General features: G+C 36.5%; 1 protein-coding gene across 7 annotated transcripts in view; it reads left to right on the top strand.

The window, feature by feature from the left end:
* Window positions 1–20,680, top strand: part of LOC145989491 (uncharacterized) — a 203,645-nt gene that overhangs the window by 68,217 nt on the left and 114,748 nt on the right. For 5 of the 7 annotated variants that reach the window (XR_014441859.1, XM_083124845.1, XM_083124843.1 and 2 more), the window contains exons 11-16: window positions 2,627–2,695; window positions 9,038–9,109; window positions 9,621–9,665; window positions 11,266–11,328; window positions 12,806–12,862; window positions 18,970–19,044. Coding sequence is in view for 6 of the 7 variants with exons in the window: in XM_083124845.1 (XP_082980971.1) it covers window positions 2,627–2,695; window positions 9,038–9,109; window positions 9,621–9,665; window positions 11,266–11,328; window positions 12,806–12,862; window positions 18,970–19,044 (381 nt within the window). In the remaining variant the exon portion in view is untranslated. The remainder of the gene's footprint in view (window positions 1–2,626; window positions 2,696–9,037; window positions 9,110–9,620; window positions 9,666–11,265; window positions 11,329–12,805; window positions 12,863–18,969; window positions 19,045–20,680) is intronic. The other 2 variants (XM_083124844.1, XM_083124846.1) reach the window with 2 other exon arrangements.

Here is a 20,680-nt window from a genome sequence, read left to right as displayed (position 1 = left end):
GCTCTTCAATTTCCTCACGATGGTGGGTTGCCACCGGCCCTATACGTAGGCCGAATAAATTCCGACCAGAGCCAGATTCGAACCTATGCCGTCCCACAGCGAACGATCTCAAAACGAGTGAACGCCTTAACCCGCTCGGCTACGGAGGAGGACACATATCCTCAATGCTTTGACTTAATAATATCAATTTGGGCAGGTGAAAGATATTTCGATATTCTTATTTCACCCATGATCAGGATGGATGTATTTTTTGACTGGTTTGAAATTTTACTGTAAGTTAATCAAGGCAAAAAAGGAGGATCACAGAAAAGCATTTAGAAAGGGGATGCTGCAGATATTGTGCAGTTATTAGCAAGCAAGCAAGGTTCCTATGCCTCTGTGTAATGGAATTCACAAGGGACATGAGGCAAGAAAGGTCACGAAAAGGACAAGTTACAAAAGCAGTAATGCAGTGGGTGGACTCCTCCACCACCCTTGGCTGGACCTTTGGCCAAAGCCAGCAAAGCCGCTTTCAAACTTTACATGATATTCCAAATTATGAAAATCTACATGTGTTTAGAATATCTTCAAGAGCATTCACATGATTCTTAATTTGGTTTCCATTCACTGTTGTCTAGATATTTTCAATAGGCTTTACGTAGCCACAAATCTATAGCCATAAAAAGAGAACCCAAATTTGTGTAAAGATCTTATGCAGGAGGATACTTGTGTGAGAACAAAGACACGCCAAACTATAGTAATTAACAAATATATAAATAAAAACGAGAACCATAAGGCACAAAAAGATAATGACAATATAGATGACATAATCTCCTAAACCCCTCATGCTAACAAAGCATATCCACATAGAGGGGAAGCTTATATATAAGTATAATACACTATGAAGTAAGTCTTGAAGCTTTTCTGTTGATGAATGATGAAAAGATTCTCAATAGCCGAAGAGAATCTTTTCATTATAATACACTATATTGAAAATAATGACCAGATACATGTAGGAATGTGTTTACTGGAGCTGCTCTGTTGTTAGTAAGGAGTATGTCTGCCATTCACTGCTATCACAGAGGAAGACTTTCCACCAGGTTGTGGTAAATGCCGGATGGTAGTCACTACCATTCCTCATGCAAAGTGGTGAACGGCTCGGTGGTGGTGTTTGAGCAGTTTGGTTGGGATTGCAACTGGTGCTCTAACTCATCCCACACATGGTCAGTGGATTTGAGATGAGGGCTCTAAGGTGGCCAGTCAAGTTCATTCACTCCCATGTCATCAAACAACTCCATTGTATGGCCCTTGCTTTATGGAAAGGGGTGTTGTCATGCTGAAAATGAAAGGGACACTTCAGAACTCTTGCCACAAGGTGAGGAGCATGGAGTTGTCTAATATTGCATGATAGGCATTGGCATTCAGGGTTCCAGGGAACAAATACAATACCATGAAAATTAGCCTCATACCATGATTCCACACTGGCCGAATTTCACGGTGGGACAATACACTCTGGTAGGATCCTTTCGCTAGGCATTCACCATGGTTAATCATGGCATATTCGTAAATCCTAGGGTTTTTAATTGCAAGGTGTACTGGCAACATTGGTTGCGTCAGAGAGAAGTACCAGGTGTATCTGGCATCTGGCTGTGCTATTCAGTCAATACCCAAATGAAAGAAAAGGGTTTGAAATTTATGTTACAAAAAGATAGGTACATTATTTCTTTGTGTGATAAATTGACTTTTGCACTGGTTTTTAAGCCCTTTTCACAACACTGAAGACTGATGGAACCCTCATAGTTCACCCTACACCAAACAATGACCGAGGATCGCTAGTGACATCTCTGAACTTTGGACCTCTCTCATGAACATCTTAAGAGCTTGAAGCATGCACCCTGTCATTTTCGCAGTTAAAACTCTCTTCAATGGTGAACACTTTCTCATTGGTGAAGAGAATCGTACTTTGCCCATTAACAACGTACGACTGAAGGAGATGTTTCAATTTCAGTTCCCTCTGCTTCATTAGGTGTGGAGTCAGAAAATGTCCAGTACTCCGCCAGTATGCTCCAAGTCCAACGTCTTCATTGAGTACCCTGCACATTGTTGTGAAATCTTCAGCTCCTGTTCCATTATTACTTGATTCCAAATGGGATTTCAGTGGACGCAAGCCACCGCTGCTTTAACAGTGGCAGCTGGTTATACATTGTGTGGCCGACCAACTCTTGGATGATCTTTCACGCTACCAGTCTCAGTGAATGTCTGGATTGTTAGATACACAAACCTCTTGTTGATTTTCAGGGTTATTATGGTCTGGAAATTATCAGTGGGTGACTTTCCAACCATATGCAGAGAAATTACTGCCACTCTGTATTCACATTCATCCCACTCCATCATAAGCACAAGGAGAGATACACACTTACTCTTTCACAGTTGAACACAATGGTTAGGAGTGAGCTTCAGCACAAGCAATGTTTATGAGCATGACAACTAGATATACAGTCCAAGCTGAAAGTTTGTGACAGTATTTATGACAAGACTATTATTATTATTATTGATTTGCATCATCATTGTGGCTGAAACTTAAATGTAATATATCAAATAAATTTTGACGAAAAGTATCAATATCTAATTAAAAATTTATTTGCAGGAATCCAATGGTCATCGAATTTCAGATGTTCCTGAAGGATTTACTTCAGCACACACATCAAATATCAGGGTAGATTTTTCATTGATTATTACAAATTTTGTATTGTAAATTGTAATGAACAGTCAAGAAATGAAATGAAATAGGTGTAATATTTGAATTGTAAAGTGTTATGTTTTCATTTTAAGTTTACTATGTGAACAAAACTGAACCTGTAGCTTAATGTGAGATCCAAGCCACTATGTGCCTCCATCAAGTATTGAACCCAGGGCCTCATGTTGTTCATTATTTCTCTTTTAGTTTTCAGCTGCTACAAGCATTTAAACACATTTCTTGATGTAATATCTTGGGAAAACTCATGCACCCTTCATCAGACATTTATTTGTAGTTTGATCATTGTTATAGTTACACTCTGTAAAAAAAAATTAGCATCACTGTATTCTTATTACGGATGTTGACAATTTTGAGTTTCGCATGCATGCATCTTTCCTGCACAACTTGAAATCAATTGATTGAAGTATTGGTCTGGATTCACTGCGTAGTGTGGTGTTATTCTTATGTTGATGTAATGTTTGGAGTGTCCGCTAGAGGGTGTTGCAATCAGTTACTGCTGCAAGGCTTTGTAATCAATTGTCAGGAATCTGTAAAACGATTGTTTGTAGTGCAACTTGTGACGTGTTTTATGTTGCAACTACATGTTCATTATTGACAGTTTGTATACGTTATCATATTTGTGAAGTGTTCTGGTGCTGTGTAGTGTATTTGAGCGTGTTTTCTCGAAAAAAATGGGCAGAAAGTGTGACATTTCACCACGTAAGCAAAGAATGGTTCTTGCTTTGCATATGGATGGTCATTCTCAGAGAGAAATTGGTCGACAACTTCAAATGCATGAATCCACAGTTAGCCGCTGCCTGCAAAAGTAACAAGAACATGGAAAATCATCACTGAGAAGTCACTGTGGCAGAAAGAAAAAGACATCACCTTGACTGGATCGTATGATAAAGGACATGGCACTGAAGAACAGATGAATGAGTTCACGCCAAATTGCACATAAACTTCAAAATAAGGTGGGAGTTAATCTTACTCATGCTACTGTAGTATCCCGACTAAAGAAACAGGGTGTTTCTAAACACGTCCCACGTAAAAAAAAAACAGACTTACTGACGCACATGCAAAAGCTAGACGTGAGTTTGTCACATGTTATGGCGCATGGAATGATGCAGATTGGGAACATGTGATATTTTCTGAAGAAAAACGATTTAAATTGCTGGGGAATGACAGCTCAGTTAAACTGTGGATGCAGAAGGGAGAAGAACTTGCAAAATCTTGTAGTTTAGAAACTCAAAAGTTTTGTGGCAGTGTTATGATTTGGGCATGTTTCTCTGCAAAAGAGATTGGCATGATGCATATTTGCACATGGACCATTAAGGCTGATCAATATCTGGAAATCCTGAATCGGAAAGTTCTACAAACTGCAGGAGATCATTTTTCTGGACAGAATTTGGACTACTTTATTTTTCAAGACGATAATGAAACCTGTCACCGTGTTCAGGTGGTGAATAACTGGTTTCATGATATGAATATTGAAAGACTTTGGTGGCTGCCCAACTCTCCAGACATGAATCCTATAGAAAACCTGTGGGCTATGATGTGCAAAAAACTTGGTAATCAGACGTATAGGTCAAAAGAGGAACTTATGGCAGCAATTGTACATGTTTGGAATGAAATTGATGTCGAATATTGTCCAAATCTCATTCATAGCATGCCTCGAAGGTTGGAAGCACTTAGGAAGGCCAGGGGTGGCCACACTAAGTACTAGTCAATGTATTTACTTACTATCATTTCAAATTAATATATCATGATGCATTTAAAACCTTTGTTCAATCTTTTTACTTGTAAAAATTGTCTTTCTGCGAAAACGTTCCACAAGCTATATTTGCAATAATTTTGATATTAGTTCTGTCAAGTGCATTATGTACGTAACTATGACTTAAATAATAAAAATATATTGTACAGATATAGTGTTTTATATAATTTTTAGGAAAACAAATCGACAAGTCGAATTAAATCAATAAAACAACAGATAATTCACGAGCGAAATGCTGACGACCAAAAATATTGAAGTGATGCTATTTTTTTTTATAACAATGAGATAATTCTAACAAAAACAAAATAAATGAAGCAGTTAAATATACACAAAGAATCTTGTCAATTACGTTGCATTCAATGATTCAAGAACCATTTATTCAACTGAAGATCTTAGCAAATTTTAATGGCAACTCCCCCCAAGAAAAAGGTAATAATGAAAAACATAATTAAATTGAGTTCTCAAGTGACTCAATGGTTGCAGTTGAGTGAGCAGTCTCACAACCAATCCCTGGTGTAAACTCCAAAATTTCAATCTTGACCCAACATCTTCAAGACATTTGGAGAGCTGTTTGCAAAGATTTAGCAGGATAGTTTATTTTAATTTAGCTTATTTTATCTTCCTTTTCATTTCTACAACAGGTCTTAGTGTATGTGCAGTACAGTACTGAATACATTCACATAAACCATTCCTGATATACAGTACAAAAATCAACACTCATATTTAACTCCAGACAAATGCACTGTGCCATGCCAAAGTTCACATATGCAAGTGTTGCAAACTGTTAGTTTACACATATGAACACAACACCTATAGTAATACAAATCTGGATAATAAATACACAAACATACTAATTCCTAATGTAAAACATAAATATTGCTTTCAAAAATAGTTATTCAGCTTACTATTGTGTGCCTAAAATTTAAAATACTGTAAATGTCAGTGCCAGTAAAGTAATATGCCAACCAGTAACAATTTAGTGAATATTATAGTAGAGACAAATAACAAACTTACCACTTCGTTCTCTCTCTTAAGAGCATTGCTGGATACCTGAGCTTGGCCAGAATAAATGTCTAATAATAAGAATGAACTCTCCAATCAATTTCTATTTCCACGTCTCTTTTTCTAACAGGGTTTAGTTTATTCCAGTTTTGGCCTTTATTGCCATACTCAGTCTTCTCTAGTTTAACATAGTATTTGGCTCTCAAATATCCTACAAATGAAATTTCACTGTCCTTTTTGGTGTTCACAGTTGGCCACCCAGTTAGCATCACGTCAATTAAATGAACAGCAATTTGCCCATGTTCTCTCTCAACAAACTGCTCAGTCCACATAATGTGTGTACTGTGGCCAGACCATAACCATAACTTTGTGAAATTTTCATCAAATATTATTTTGCACGGCATTCACAATCACAGAACTCACCTACTTTACTCATATTCTATTGTCTTCATTAAGTATGTGGTTAAATAGATCTGACGGGTTCAGAGCACACAAGTGACATAACGCCATTCAAGAGAGTTTTGAGAAAAGGCACATCTAAATAACTTTGTATAATTTTTAGCTGTTGAGCACAAACATAGTGGTGCATCCATGAGTAAGAATTTGAAACTTAAGACACTTAAATCTAGCACTGAAATGTTGATACTTCAAAGTTCTAATCACAAGAAGCTAAAATATCTAATTTAGCATTTCAAATATTTGTGTTGACTGTGTGACAATCTAACCCCGCAAGATCACTATAGAACTAAGTCCCATAAAACATTTATATCCACAAATTTCTGAGTAAACTGATCCTCAGACGTGTCTTAAGGGCTGAGCAACTTAGGCCAATGTTCAAGACATCACCAAAACCTAATTTCTGATTACATGAGTGTCTTTAGCTGTATGAGATAATTTTTTAGTCCAATTTATGCACGGAAAGACTCATTATGACTTGGCCTACAATTTAAAATAGGATCCAAAACACTGTGTACCTCCATCAGGTGTGTGGCTATTTGTTTTAAAAAGCATTTTATTATTTTGTTGTTAATTGGAGTTACTGCTGCATGGCATAATAAGTATATTATAAAATCACATAGCATTTTAAGCCAAGAGATGACAATTATTTTGATGTCATTATGTAGGTATTAAATAAGCACATAACTACAATAAACAGTAACAAAAATAAGCCTATAATTTTTAGTGAGTCTAGAAGAATTTGGTACTTGACATTTTGGTTCCAGACATTATAGTGTAGACATTTTGGTGCCAGATATTGTAGTGCAAACATTTTGGTGCCAAATATTGTAGTGCGGACATTTTGGTGCCAGGAATTTTTGGTACTAGGTAATTTTGGTGCCATGCATTTTGGTGCCTGAATATTTTGGTGCTAGACATTTTTTTAGCACTTTTCTCTTTTGCACACCCTTTCACATGTGGCCCCCTGATTCACTTTCAGTAACTGTAATTCTAAATGTCTTCTTCAGTAAATAGAAAATGGCTTTCCTAGTGAATATCTGTCATGTTGAAAGAAACTAATTAACCATAAAAGTGGCGCAAGGTAAGATAAAGTGTCACAGGTGATGCAAAGAAAGGTAAAGGGTCATACGAGGGTGGTTCAATAATTATTGTCCCTGACATATAAGCAGTATTATTTTCCCACAAAGTCCCCCTTCACAGTAATGCACTTCTTCCACCTATGCTGTAAAGCCACTATGCCAGTTTCATAGAATGTATGTGGCTGAGCAGTGAGCCATTCTTCCGCAGCGTCCATAACAGCAGCATTTGAGGGAAAATGCGTCCCCTTGAGGTGCTCCTTCAACTTCGGGAACAAATGAAAGTCACTAGGGGCGAGGTCGGGTGAGTAGGGAGGGTGTTCCAACACATGGAAACCAGCAGCATGGATTGCGGCACCAGTAACATGGCTTCTGCGTGCTGGAGCATTATCGTGGTGAAGCAGCACTTTTCGCCGCAACATCCCACACCGTTTCTCCTTGATTGCTTCGCGTAACTTAGGGATTAGGGCTGCATAATAGTCCCCAGTAACAGTGTGTCCCACCAGGTAGTCAATAAGGAGCACACCCTTCGCATCCCAAAAAATTGTGGCCATAACCTTGCGTGTTGATGCTTGCACCCTGAATTTGCGGGGGGGAGGTGAATTGCTGTGCCGCCACTCCATACTCTGTCGTTTGGACTCGGGATCATAGTGGTGGAGCCATGTCTCATCCACTGTCACACATCTATCACAGAACTGCTTCAGGTCTGCCCCCATCAGCTCCAAACCAGCCCTTGAACATTGAACTCTGTCTTTCTGTTGTTCACGGGATAACATTTTGGGGACCCATCGTGCTGACACCTTTCTGAATCCCAAGTGTTTATGCACAATGGTTTCCACTGAGCCTACAGAGATGTGCATGATGTCTGCTAACTGTTGCACTGTGATTCTTCTGTCAGCCATAATCATGTCATGCACAGCATCAATGTTTTCTGGGGTGGATGCTGTTGTTGGAGGACCAGCACCAGGGGCCTGTTGACAGCTTTCCCTGCCGCAACGGAAATCGCGGCACCAGTTTTTTACCACCTGGTAGGTAGGAGCCCCATCACCCAACACACTGACCATGTCTTCATGAATCTCCCTTGGGCTTAGCCCCTTTTTCTGGAGGTACTTGATGATAGCTCGTTGTTCGGTTTTCTCCATTTTTCAAACTAAGTGCCACCTCTCACACCCAAAACGAGAAAAACAAATTTACTATAGCACCTACGGTTCTGAAATTTTGCATATAGGCATCTAAGACATTAGGCTACAATATCCCCATCATTCATTGCAATTCATATACTTTAAGTATGCCGGGGACAATAATTATTGAATCGCCCTCGTACATGTGATGTAAGGAATGATAAAACGTCATATACTTGTATATGTGGTGCAAGGAAAGATAGAGCGTCATGCAGGTGGTGCTAAGAATGCACTTTATCTTTCCTGGCTCCACCTGTATGATGCTTTATCTTTCCTTGCACCACTTGTAATGCTTTATTTTTCATTTCCCCACCTGTATAAACGTGATGCATCCAGAGGCCAGAGGTGAAAAGGTGTGCAAAGGCGAAATGTGCTAAATAAATGTATAGCAAAAATATATCCAGGCACTAAAATTACCTAGCACCAAAATGTCCAAACCAAATGTCCAGTACCAAAATTCCCGACTTCTATCTTTAGTCAATTAAACCGTAAATATATAACATGTCATGTTCTTTATTAGAGGAAGGTTGAAAGTAGGAGAACCAGGGTAGAATGATGGGGAGTTAGGGTGGAAAGTATGAGAGGTGCCAAAAATCTACCTCACCTTGCTGAAAATTTTATCTTGAGCCACCCCTGTTAATCTCAACAGGAGACAGTTCTTTCTGCAACCCCCAGAATATGCAAGATAATCTTCCTCCTACCCAATCACACTTTACCTGGGGATCATTTGGTCACTGATCAACAATAGTGGAGTAATCATTTCTGATATTATGACTTTAAGTAGCATATTCGAAGAAGGGATTTTAAAATATATATTTTTATATTTCAGCTGAGCCTTGATGATCGACTCTCGCAAGCTTCAAATATGTTTGACAGCATTAGTAAACGACTAGTTCCCAAGGTATGTTTATATGGACTATATTATCTAAACATGCATTAATTCGAATATTAATCTGTAAATATTTACTGAATGAAGAATGTTCATTATGCTTCTTACTGTTCATTTGATTGTACATCTCTTTTACATACCATTCAGCATGGAAATATACTGCACAACTAGAAAGCACAATGACAATTAATGATAATACAATACAAAGAAAGTTATCTAGAGATTCTTTTTTTAACAAATGTTTTGCTTGAATTATGTGACTTTTCTGTTTTACAACTACAGATTAAAAGAAAACACTGGTTAACTTACAAATTCTACTTTGTAACTGAACAGTAGCCAGTGCTTCATATTTAATTGTGGACTTTATCACTGAATCTCTTTATGTTTATGACATTTTCCATCAACATTGAAAAATGAGCTTTTGATTTTTTTTTCCTAAATATGTCCTAGAATTCTAAAATAGCTTGTTCATTTCAAAGAAAATTTTTGAAAGATTCAATTGGATTCTTATCTTCCTTTGCAGGCCTCCATTGATGTAGAAGTTATTGGCAGTGATTCATCTTCTGAGGTTTGTTGCACATTTGTTAAAATTTGAATAATTCAGTTGTAATTCACAATGGAAATCTGCTGATAGAACAATGCTTTATCAGGAAAATTGCTGTAATTTCATGGATTTCTATTTCTTTAAAGAGCTTGTAATTCTGTTATTCCATTACGGTACTTATATACAGGGTAAGTAAAAAAGAATGAAACAACTTTATACCATTATTATGATGTAGCTATATGTGTTAGAAATTTAAAACAAAAATGCATAAGTATGATGAAAAACTGGAAATTTTATTCCCACTTGTCACTCATATGCTGCTATAGCACTGCTCACCAGAATCGCTAATGTGGCAAAAGGGCGAGTGATCAGCAGATGGTCTATTGTGTGTTGGAATTGCAAATACTGAATCAATCACAGTGGTGCAAAGAATTTACACACATGTTTTGGTAGTAGTCCATAATCTCTTGAAGAACATACATCATGAGTACAATGTGTATAAAAGTAAGAGCACTGGGTGAATGCATCTACCCGATGAGTCTGTTAACAGAATTAGGGAAGTGTTCACTGATGAAAATCCATTCGCCATGTAAGTTGTGAGCTGCTTTGTTGATATGTGAAGGTTGAGTATATTCCACTCCTTCCGAAAGATGTGTCAAAGTTCTATCAGTAAATTTTTAGTACCTTCAAAACTGTAGACAATAACATGCTGTCTTGTATGTGGAAATAGCTTGATTATTGTTTGGACATTTGCTATATGACACTTGTTTCCCATATTCAAACTTTGTTATATGAGTAACCAGATTTTTTCTAACAGTCACGCCTTGTTTAATTATCTAACATAAATACTTAGGTCACAATAACTGTGTAAAGTTGTCTCATTCTTTTTGATTATCCCTGTATATGAAGTTTTAATGTATATCTAGTTCTGTAAATTATATGGATGGGCCAGCATGAACATTCAACCGATTGAATATTAATTGCCAAATGACTGTGGCAATCCACAGTGATACATCTACTTCTTGTATTAACATTCATAACCAGGAAACAGCAATAAGACTTGCAAAGAAAAACAAGCAGTGTATTTACAAGGTGTAATCAAAATGGAAAACTCATGTAATTTATGAAATTATGTGTTGCATGTGAGAACCCTCACAGGTAATCACATGACTAAGATAGATACAAAATTAACAAACAGAGAATTTCCAAAATTTAACACCAAAAAGAAAAAAACTAGGTTAAATCGATATAATGCTGATACTCTCAATAATTCCCACTGATATACTGACATTTGAAAATTATAACAACTCAAAGTACTTCAGAATGTATTTTTTGTAGATGTCTTTGATTTGAACTATATGGACCATATGAATGTACCACTGTTTTTACTTAAAATTCTTCATAATTTTACACGAGATAAGATCTAATCGTTAATTCACAAAATCCACTTCTCCCACAATGTTGAGGTAAAGATAATGAATACTGTACATTTTCATAATTTCTAAGATTTTAGACTGCCAAAATGCTGTTCTCCTAACTCTGCAAAACACATGGACATCAGAAAAATATCAGCAGGTAATGGTGATTAAATTCTTACTTATACTTTATTATACCAATATTACAGAAATTGGCTCAGGAAAATGTTCATGAAAGAAGATCCATTTATGTTGAGGAACCTGATCATTCGGTAAGTGCTGATTGAGATCATCTCTGATTATTATTAGTCTTACTTAAAACTTTAACCCTCCAGCGGATGTGTTATTATTTTAACATAAGTGCACACATAGGGGACTTTGTTACCCCAGCTGTTTTTTGTGTAAAAAATAGCTTGTTTTATGTTGATAATTTAATACCTTTATTTACACATGTTCTTACATTCTTTATTTGTGTCTTTGAATATAAATATGTTTATATTTTATTTATTTATTTTCACTTACAATGATAAGTTGTTGTTGTTTGGGTTTATAATCATATAATGAATAGATAGAAATATTAGACAAAAGTCAAACTTCATTGCTATTAAAGTGATCGGTGATAAATCTAATAGATACAAAAACAACCAAGAAAATAATAAGAATGAAAGTTTTACTTACCTGAGAAGGCACGTGGGGAAACTCAGTTACCCCAAAAATGCAAACAAACGGAAGCACACCTCTGGTATGTAGACAAAGCAAGACAGAAGAACGGCGCCTTCATCCGTCTTTAGCAGAGACTCCAATGGAAGAATAGCAGAGCGGACGGTTGGGTGGCGCCAGTAATATCTAGACACTACAAAAAAAAAAAAAAAAAAAAAAAAAAAAAAAAAAAAAAACATGGGATTTCTGCGCATATAATGGTAATTAATATATGCTTTTCTTATCAAATTAAAAAGAATGTTCACTTTGCAAAATGCTATGAAGGCATGTGGGAGGATGTGGAAGTAGAGTTCCACCCATTCCCATTCTCCGCCGGTTTTGGAGATGATGTGATCAGCTTCATGCTCCAGTTCTTTTGCATCCAGGCACCCATTTGTTATAGACTGAGTGAATCCCATAGACACTCCATGTTATGAACATATTTGCACCTTTAATAACCTGCCCTAGAAATCAAATCTGGATCTCCCCATGGCAGTAAGTTTCCTCACTGACTGGACAACCTTGGCTTATTTTCATATCCAAATGTAATATATAATATTACGTATCTTATAGAATGTTATTTTTATTTTGATTCATGGAGACCAAGGCAAAATATGTTCATAAAATAACTAAATGAATAAATAAATACTAGTAAAGGATGATCAATTTGAAACTTTAACAAAAACTGATAAAGTACTGATATAAGATTTACAGATACTGATAACAAATATTATGCTCTTCCTATAGTAAATGGCAAGATCCTCTAATGAATCTTATGCACACTATAAACAACCCAGGTGTTTCTTCAACGGTATTCTTTACTAATGGGCTGATATTATACTATGACCAAGTGACAATAGTGAGGAGTAATTGAGTTGTCAAGCAGTTTGTAAAATGTTGAGGTTTTCAGCAAAATCCTTCATGCATGTTCATATTTTAAAAATATAATTTTAAATGACAAAGACTGCACCACTATCCATGCGAAATTTACTTGTATATATCTATCAATATGTTTCAATCAAATAATAACTGCATGTTGTTTCTCTGTAGTTCCAGGCAGATATTGGTCAATATCATTTGTCAGATGAGGATGTTTATCAAAACACTGTAAGTTTTCTTAATTAATTAAATTAAAATGTGTGTACATTTCAATGTAACAATGAAAGTTACATTGAGTTCTTCCATTTTCGAAATCAGAACATGGAAATATGATTTTCAAGATTTCATATTGAGTAGAATATGGTTTTAATCTTTACTTGTAATAAATTTTCAAAGCTTGTGGATATTAGGCTTCTTATGGAAAATCATCATCATGCTTTGCCATTTCCTGCCTCTGGCTGGGTCAGCATAGAAGTCAAGCCTCTCCATTTTTTCCTGGTTTTCCACCACTCCTCTCTTTCCATGGTATTCCAATCTTGTCCTCTTCTCCTAACACTCTCTGCTATCTACTCTTGCCACTGACATCTTGGTCTCCTCCTTGGCCTTATTCCCACTCCTTGTGCATTGTAAGTTCTTACTGGTAGTCTTTCTGCATACATCCTCTTTATGTGTCCGAACCATCTCATCTGTGCCTGATCTATCCTGTCCTGAAGCTTCACCACACCCACGTCTGTCAGATCTCCTCATTCCTTATTCTATCCCTTCTAGTCTTCCCCAATATACTCCTTTAAAAAAATAATCTCCATTGCCTGCATCTTTCTTTTGTCTCTCTCTGTCATTGTCCAAGTCTCTGCTCCGTATGTAATTATTGGCACATAGCATGTGTTATATATTACCTTCTTGCATGTCATAGGTACATCTCTGTTCCATATTAATCTTCGAACGCTTTGATATAGTCCACCACCTATTTGTCCTCTTCTGTTTACCTCCTCATCTATTCTTCCACGTCTCTCAATTATGCTTCGTAAATATTTGAAGCTCTCAACTACCTTCAACTCTTCCATGTCCATCTTTATTCTTGGTTTATTTCTGGCTCTGTGTCTTGTTGTTCTTAGCACCTTGTCTTCACACAGCTCTTGTTGGCCTTGTATGTGCTCTGCACTCTACTATCTCTTCCATGACCCCTTTCTCTTTGAAAGCCTTCCAAATCCTTGTTCTGCCTATGCTATTCTATTCCTTTTCTACATCTAGGAATGCCATAATCAAATAATTCCCATACTCATAGTGCCTTTCCTGAATTTGCCTTATGGTGAATATCAGATCTACTGTTCATCTCTTCTAAATCCATATTGTTCCTCTCTCATGTTCAGCTTAGTTACTTCCCTTATTCTTTTCTCTAATATTTTCTCATATACCTTTGCTGAGTGGCACATTTGTGTTATTCCTTTGTAGTTTTTACATTATTTTCTGTCACACTTCTTGAATATGGGAACTATTAGTCCTTTGGCACTTCTCTCTCTTGCCACACTGTTTTCAACACTCTGTGTAGCCACTGCACACCAATCATTCCAGCTCCTAGTATCATATCCACTGGCACTTCATCTACTCCAGGTGCTCTATCTCTCTTCATTCCCTTCAGTGCTTCCTCCACTTCTTTCCATGCGAGATTATTTTTTTCCTTCCTGTTTTCTTTTCTCATCACTTCTTCATGCTCATTTCCTTTTTTCATGTTCAGCAATTTCTCGAAATGATTTCTCCACATTCTCTTATTTCTTATTTCTTCATTCTCCTACAATGTTTCCCCTTTATCCCTTAGCTTACAGCTGTCTCCTCTTTCTCTTCTCCTCTCTCTCACTAACCCATACAATACTTTCTTGTTCCCATCTACATCTTCTTCTAGCACTTTGGCCCATTTTTTCATCCACTTTCTTCTTTCCTCCTTTACTACTGTTCTTGCATCTTTCTTTTTCTACATACTCTTTTCGTGCATTTTGTGATTTACATTTAAACCATTTTCCAAATGCATCATTTTTGATTTTTCACTCCCTCTCTAGTTCTTTCATTCCACCATGGTGTTTCTTTCTTCATTCTTTTCTTGCTTGTCCTTCCACAAACATTTCTGGCTGCCTCTACTAATTCTGTTTAAAATCTTATCCATTCTGTTTCTATTCCTTTGGGTTCATTTCTTTGCACTTTTGTTTGCAACATTTCTTGATATTTCTCTTTTATCATCTTATCCTTCAATTTTTACACTCTTATCCTTCTCTCTTGTTCCTCTCTTCTATCTTTTATTTTCCATCTTCTCACATCTCCTACTACTGTTGTAGCCTGTGGTCACTGTCTTAAGTTCTCACTGGGTATTACTTTAATGTTATTCATTTTCTTCTTTACTTCCTTGTTTAACAATATATAATCTATTACAGACTTTTGTTCATTATTCCAACTGTATCTTGTGATTTTATGGCTGTCGTATTTCTTCTTAAACCAGCTATTACCTACTAACAGTCTGTTTCTTTTACAAAAGTCCAGTTGCCTCCTTCCTTCCTCATTCCTCTGTCCCCATCCATCTGCTCCAAGTATTTCCGTATACCCTTTCCTGTCTCTTCACACTTGTGCATTAAAATCACCCATCACAATTTGCCATTCCCTTCCTACATGTTCTTCCAAGGCTGCTTCAAATTCTTCTTTCTCCTCCCTTGTACATCCTGTTTGTGGGGCATACAGTTGAATTATTTCTATTACTTTCCCTCTTACATTCATTTTTAGTTTTATTATTCTGTCACTTACTCTCTCTACTTCATCATTTATTCCACTTCTGACTACAAATCTAACCCCACTTCCCCTGCCCTCTTCATTACCTGCCCAGTACAGTTTATAGTCTTTCTTCAATTTCATTTCTCCTCTTCCTTTCTATTTTGTTTCGCTCATTCGAAAGATGTCCATTCCTCTTCTGTGCATGAGTTATACAATTTCTTCAGTCCTTCCTGTCAGTGTTCCAATATTCAGTGTCCATATTCGTAGCCCGTGTCATCTTCAATTTTCAGTCCAGCTTGCTTCTTTCTTTTCTCGATTTTCTTATGTTTTCCAGCTGTCGGCTAATTGGGCCTGTCACAGCCTACACATGGGTGATGGGGCTGCCACCTGTGTGTTCCCAGGTTCACCCTTGTTTTCTGTTAGTGTTCCAACTCCCTTAGCATTTCTGGATCCCTCCAAGCCCACAGGGCAGTGGGGACAAACACTTTCATAGCAGTATTTATTTGCCATGACAAGGCTGTCGATGGGTATTTGTGGTATTTGCTGAGTATGTCCATGCCACTGGACACCCTCCACACCCTGATAGCCTTGCCGCCTTGTTCCGGGGCTGCTTATTTGGATTTCCCCTTATTCACAGCTTTTAATCTATTTATTTCCAAACTGACAATATTTTTTAAATAGGATCGCAAGGTGTTAAATGGAAAATACATTTATTAATTTTATTGCCACATGCAGACTGCGTAATTAGTTTTTCTAATATATTGTCTTTTTGCAGCTAAGTATTCTGATTAGGAAATGAAAATTTACTATAGAGCTTAGAACATTAAAGTGTTTCTTAGACTGCCTTATAAATTAAGCATAGAAAGTCAATAAATTTCCATTCTTACACATTTATATTCAATTATATTAACATAGGGTTATTTTGAAATTTTCGACTGCAAGTATCTCTAAAGCTTTAAATGTGAGCTGCATTATGGAAACGTTATGTGTTATTTCTAACAATCAACTTCCTGTAGAAAAAGAAAATGGTGTGCCTTCAAGCATTCATCATTCAATGCCCCTCCCATCAAAATTCAATACCTAGTAAAATATAATAGTAAGCTCCCCCAAAGCACAAACCTCTGTATCACACAAAGAGCTGTAGATAGATTTCTGCACCTGGCATAAGAATAGATTCTGGAGGCTGCTGCCCCTCCCTCTGCTTGTGACAAATGTTATCCTATTAACTTAAATTCATTTTAATGTTCAAATGTAAACAAATTCCCTACCCGGTTAGGTACCACCAAGGAAAAACATCTTCATGTATCTTCAAGTATGCATACGACTGTAAAACAAGAGTTATTTTCTTCCTTCAGCAAACTTGGTAAGAAAAGGTCCAAAATTTGCATTTGACATTATCCATTTCCCTGTTCTAGGGGTAATTGAAGACTAAAATTGATAAATGCTGTAAGTGTCACAATGATTCAAACACCGTTTTCCACGTTAAGCTGTGAAATGTGCCATGCTTTATAATGTGGTAACCGTGAAATGTGGCTGGTAGCTCTCTTAAGTAGTTGAAAGGGCATGTGAAGAGGTCACTAGTGTGCACGTTCTTACAGGCTGTTGTGCGGAATGATGCGATTTCCCACTTTCACTTTAGGCACTTACAAAGTTTACCACTTTTAGTCATCAATTTACAATGCAATATTACACAGTATATTGAATACATTTCTCACAACGTAAAGAGAATCATTAATACAAATATATGTCTAATAGAACGCTATTGTAAAATGATGCTCATCTTACAATAGAACAAAATAACAAAGTGGTATTTTGAATTGATCTTAATCAATATTGAGAATATTTTTGTGTTTCTTGATGAATTCATTAAGTATTCATCAAAATACTTAATACATATTTCATGATTCTAAGACATTTTTTTAATCTATTTATTTGCAAACTGACAATATTTATTAAATAGGATTACAAGGTGTTAAATCTTTCTCAATGTTTTCTCTCTTATGATTGTTTGGTGTCTTCCATTACCTCTGTGAACAGGACAACCATTTCCTCTACCTCTGTAGGCATTGGTCTGTTACACAGTCTACTCAATTAACATGTTCACTTCCATGTGAGTTGGCTTATGCTAGTTTTACGCCTGGGACCTGGTGAAGCATATTTAACTCACACATCTCTTTACCTTAGGAGCTTCCTGATGCACAGGAAACTCTTAATATAGAGGTTCATATTGTGAAATATTTATGTAGCCCTCTGGATGAGAATAAAATATATAATAAACTTCTACCTTCTATATTAACTCCATTCTTCTCTTGCCGACCTCCGTGGCAAAATCGTTATTAGCACAGCATGCTATGATGCTAGGGGTACCAGGTTCAAATCCCAGTCTGCGCATGGGTATTCTTTGTGAATGTCCCTTCATCAATTTCATCATATCGAGTCATCGACACTCATCCTCATCATCGTGATTAGCTAAAAGTGGCAGAAAAGTGATGCTAAATAACAAGAGGCCTCCCCGATGGACCAGTGGTTGCATCCTTGCCTTGTAATCAAGGGATCCTGGGTTCGATATCCGTTGGAGACACATAGTGATTCGGATCCCACTTTAAACTGTAGGTCCAGTCTTGATTAGCCTTACTGTGCATAAAGTGGACTTAAGAAACCAATCCAATCCAATCCAATCCAATCCAATCAAAATAACAAAATTAAATCAAATTCATTCTTCACAATTTTTTGGGATGGTAGAGGCATATCTTCATGATTTGAAGCTTATCCTCATACAATAGTAGAGTAAATTGCTTCTTCAGTAGTTTGTTAATTATGTCACTCATTATCATTCACTACATTACACAAGCAGATATCATTAAAAATATATATTACACAAAATAATGCAGCCTCTAACTATTTTAAATTCCATGTAGTAAGAACGTAATTTTCTAAAACATCCATCAAGCGATTTCCACTCATGAACTGACCTTTGTCATCCCACCTCTCCTGGTCAGCTAGTCTTTCCCAATTCAAAACTTCATCAACATTGTAAATCATGATTGTTTGGGGTCAGCAGCCTCTCGCTTCTGCATGTGTTCAATGGCACAATGTTGTTCTTGGCCCAGAGGACAATTTCCCTGTCATGTACCACCCCTTTTTCCATTCCTGTAATAGTAGTTTTATTTAAAAAAAATCCCTTTCCTGGGGAAAAACCCCTGCTGGTTAGCGAATTGGTGTTGCTGTAAGGTTTTATCTCCAGGGTGAACTGAAGACTTCTTTGTCCAATTCTTGGGCTAGAAGCCACAACAAATATATCATGCATTGATATCTCTGCCTCCCAGCAGGCACTGGCTGGACGTTGGGGAAGAATCTTCAGGAAGAAGACTGGTGATGGTTTAAGGTAAAGGCGACCATTCACTAGTGCTTTCTTCCATAATCATTATGTGAGAGAGATAGCCTAGCTAGCCTGTAATATAATTGCTTAGCTCTATGTAACATATTTGTGACATGAATCATGAACTTTTTTAGGTTTCCCTCATATTACACACGTATGTAAACACAGTGAATAAATATTTATATATAATCTTAATTTTCAGAGAAGATCTATGCCATATGGTAGATTGAGTGAACCACTAACTGAATTTGATAAAATACGACAGAGTGTTACCTCAGTAAGTGTCATAATATAGAGGTACACTTATAAATAAATGAAATGTATTGATTTATTTCCCATGTTTTGGAAAAATATCTGGAAAATATCATCTGATGATAAAGTGATTTCTATTTTTGTGACAAGTTTAACTTGTTTTGACTTTCAACCATAATGTATTTTGAACCATGTTATATAATATGGATTTTCTAGGACAATGATTAGTATTCTTATTTTATTAGTATTGTAATTATTTCGTGAATGAACCCTACCTCCACACACATGCAATATACATGTACATTTGTGGCACAGTGTAGAGAAATATAGTCTTCATAATTATAGTTAAATTCAAATGATTTCAACCAGAATGACAAGACTACCACAATATGTAGGGACATTGAATTTTCGCGATGCGCAAAATTGCGAAATGTGAAAAAACAATGCAATTTTGAACATTCTGCATGTAACTACACCCCCAATGATGAACTATGCATGAGTTTTATTCGCGAAGTAATGCAAAATGTGTGCTTTTCCACGAAATGAATGCTTTTTCGCAAAATAACCGTGAAATATCATCAAATTAAGTAGAAAACAAGCAAAAACCGGCAATCTAGGTTGTGCGTGCAAACTGTCGATTTGTAACGATAGGTTTGCCTAAAATTTCCTACCACTTGCAGCTGAAGAACGTTTGATCTTTGATCACATCAGGAAGATGCTGCAAATTGGGATTTCCAAGGCACATAATCACAGTTCGAAAACTTTGCTCCCTGTCAAGCTGCATTCCTTTCTTCCCCCCGAATATCCAATTTAGAAATGAAGTGATTTTGTGTTGATGTTATCTTTTTGGTTGGACAGCTAAGTACATGTGTATGTGTACAGTATATAAAAATGAAGTAGTTTATCAATTTATAGCTCTTTTGTAAGTTTTTACCTCTCATGACGAAAAAGTGTGTGCCAATTTTTTTTTCCACCTCTGGTATATACCGCTTACATTTTATTTACCGCTCTCCTCAGTTTTTATTTACCATAAATTTGTCTCCCTATCAATATAGTATACACATCTCCTCTATATATTATACCAAAAAGTAGGAGAATTTAGAATTGATACAGTTCTAAGCAGTTAAGTTTACAGTTGAAGATGATTTGATATTGATCTATACATGCTACAAATTATACCACTATATCAGTTAGTGTAGTTCCGTTTCTAGGAACTTTAACAGATACGACAACGCATAAATTAACAATAACAACTATTTATTACTGCCAAACGGTAAGATACAAAATTGTACAATTTCTATAACATCTTCACCCCGAGACCGCCATACTACCGATACACAGACTCAAGGTAACTTAATATATAAGGTAGCGCCATCCGAAAATTGCCGATCATGCACGAGCACGTGACGTCATGTGGGAGGATCGGTTATGCTCGGTGCCCGTTCGGTTATGTTCGTTTGGGGCTTGGCCGAAGCAAACAGCCGTTATCATTTCTATGCGAGTTTCAGAGAGGGAAAGTGTTTCATTACTTTGAAGGGTAAATATTAATTATCATACTTCGGGATGGTATTGAGGTATTCCTTTAATGATTAGTAACATAATTAAAACATGCTACTTTTAAAAGAGGAAAAATTACACATGCAAACGTATTGTAAAAATTC

The sequence above is a fragment of the Lepisma saccharinum genome, chromosome 6 (genome assembly GCF_977018435.1).
Source record: "Lepisma saccharinum chromosome 6, izLepSacc3.1, whole genome shotgun sequence".
Lineage (NCBI taxonomy): Eukaryota > Metazoa > Arthropoda > Insecta > Zygentoma > Lepismatidae > Lepisma > Lepisma saccharinum.
Note: the sequence above shows the minus strand (reverse complement) of the source record. Positions and strands in the feature narration are given on the sequence as shown.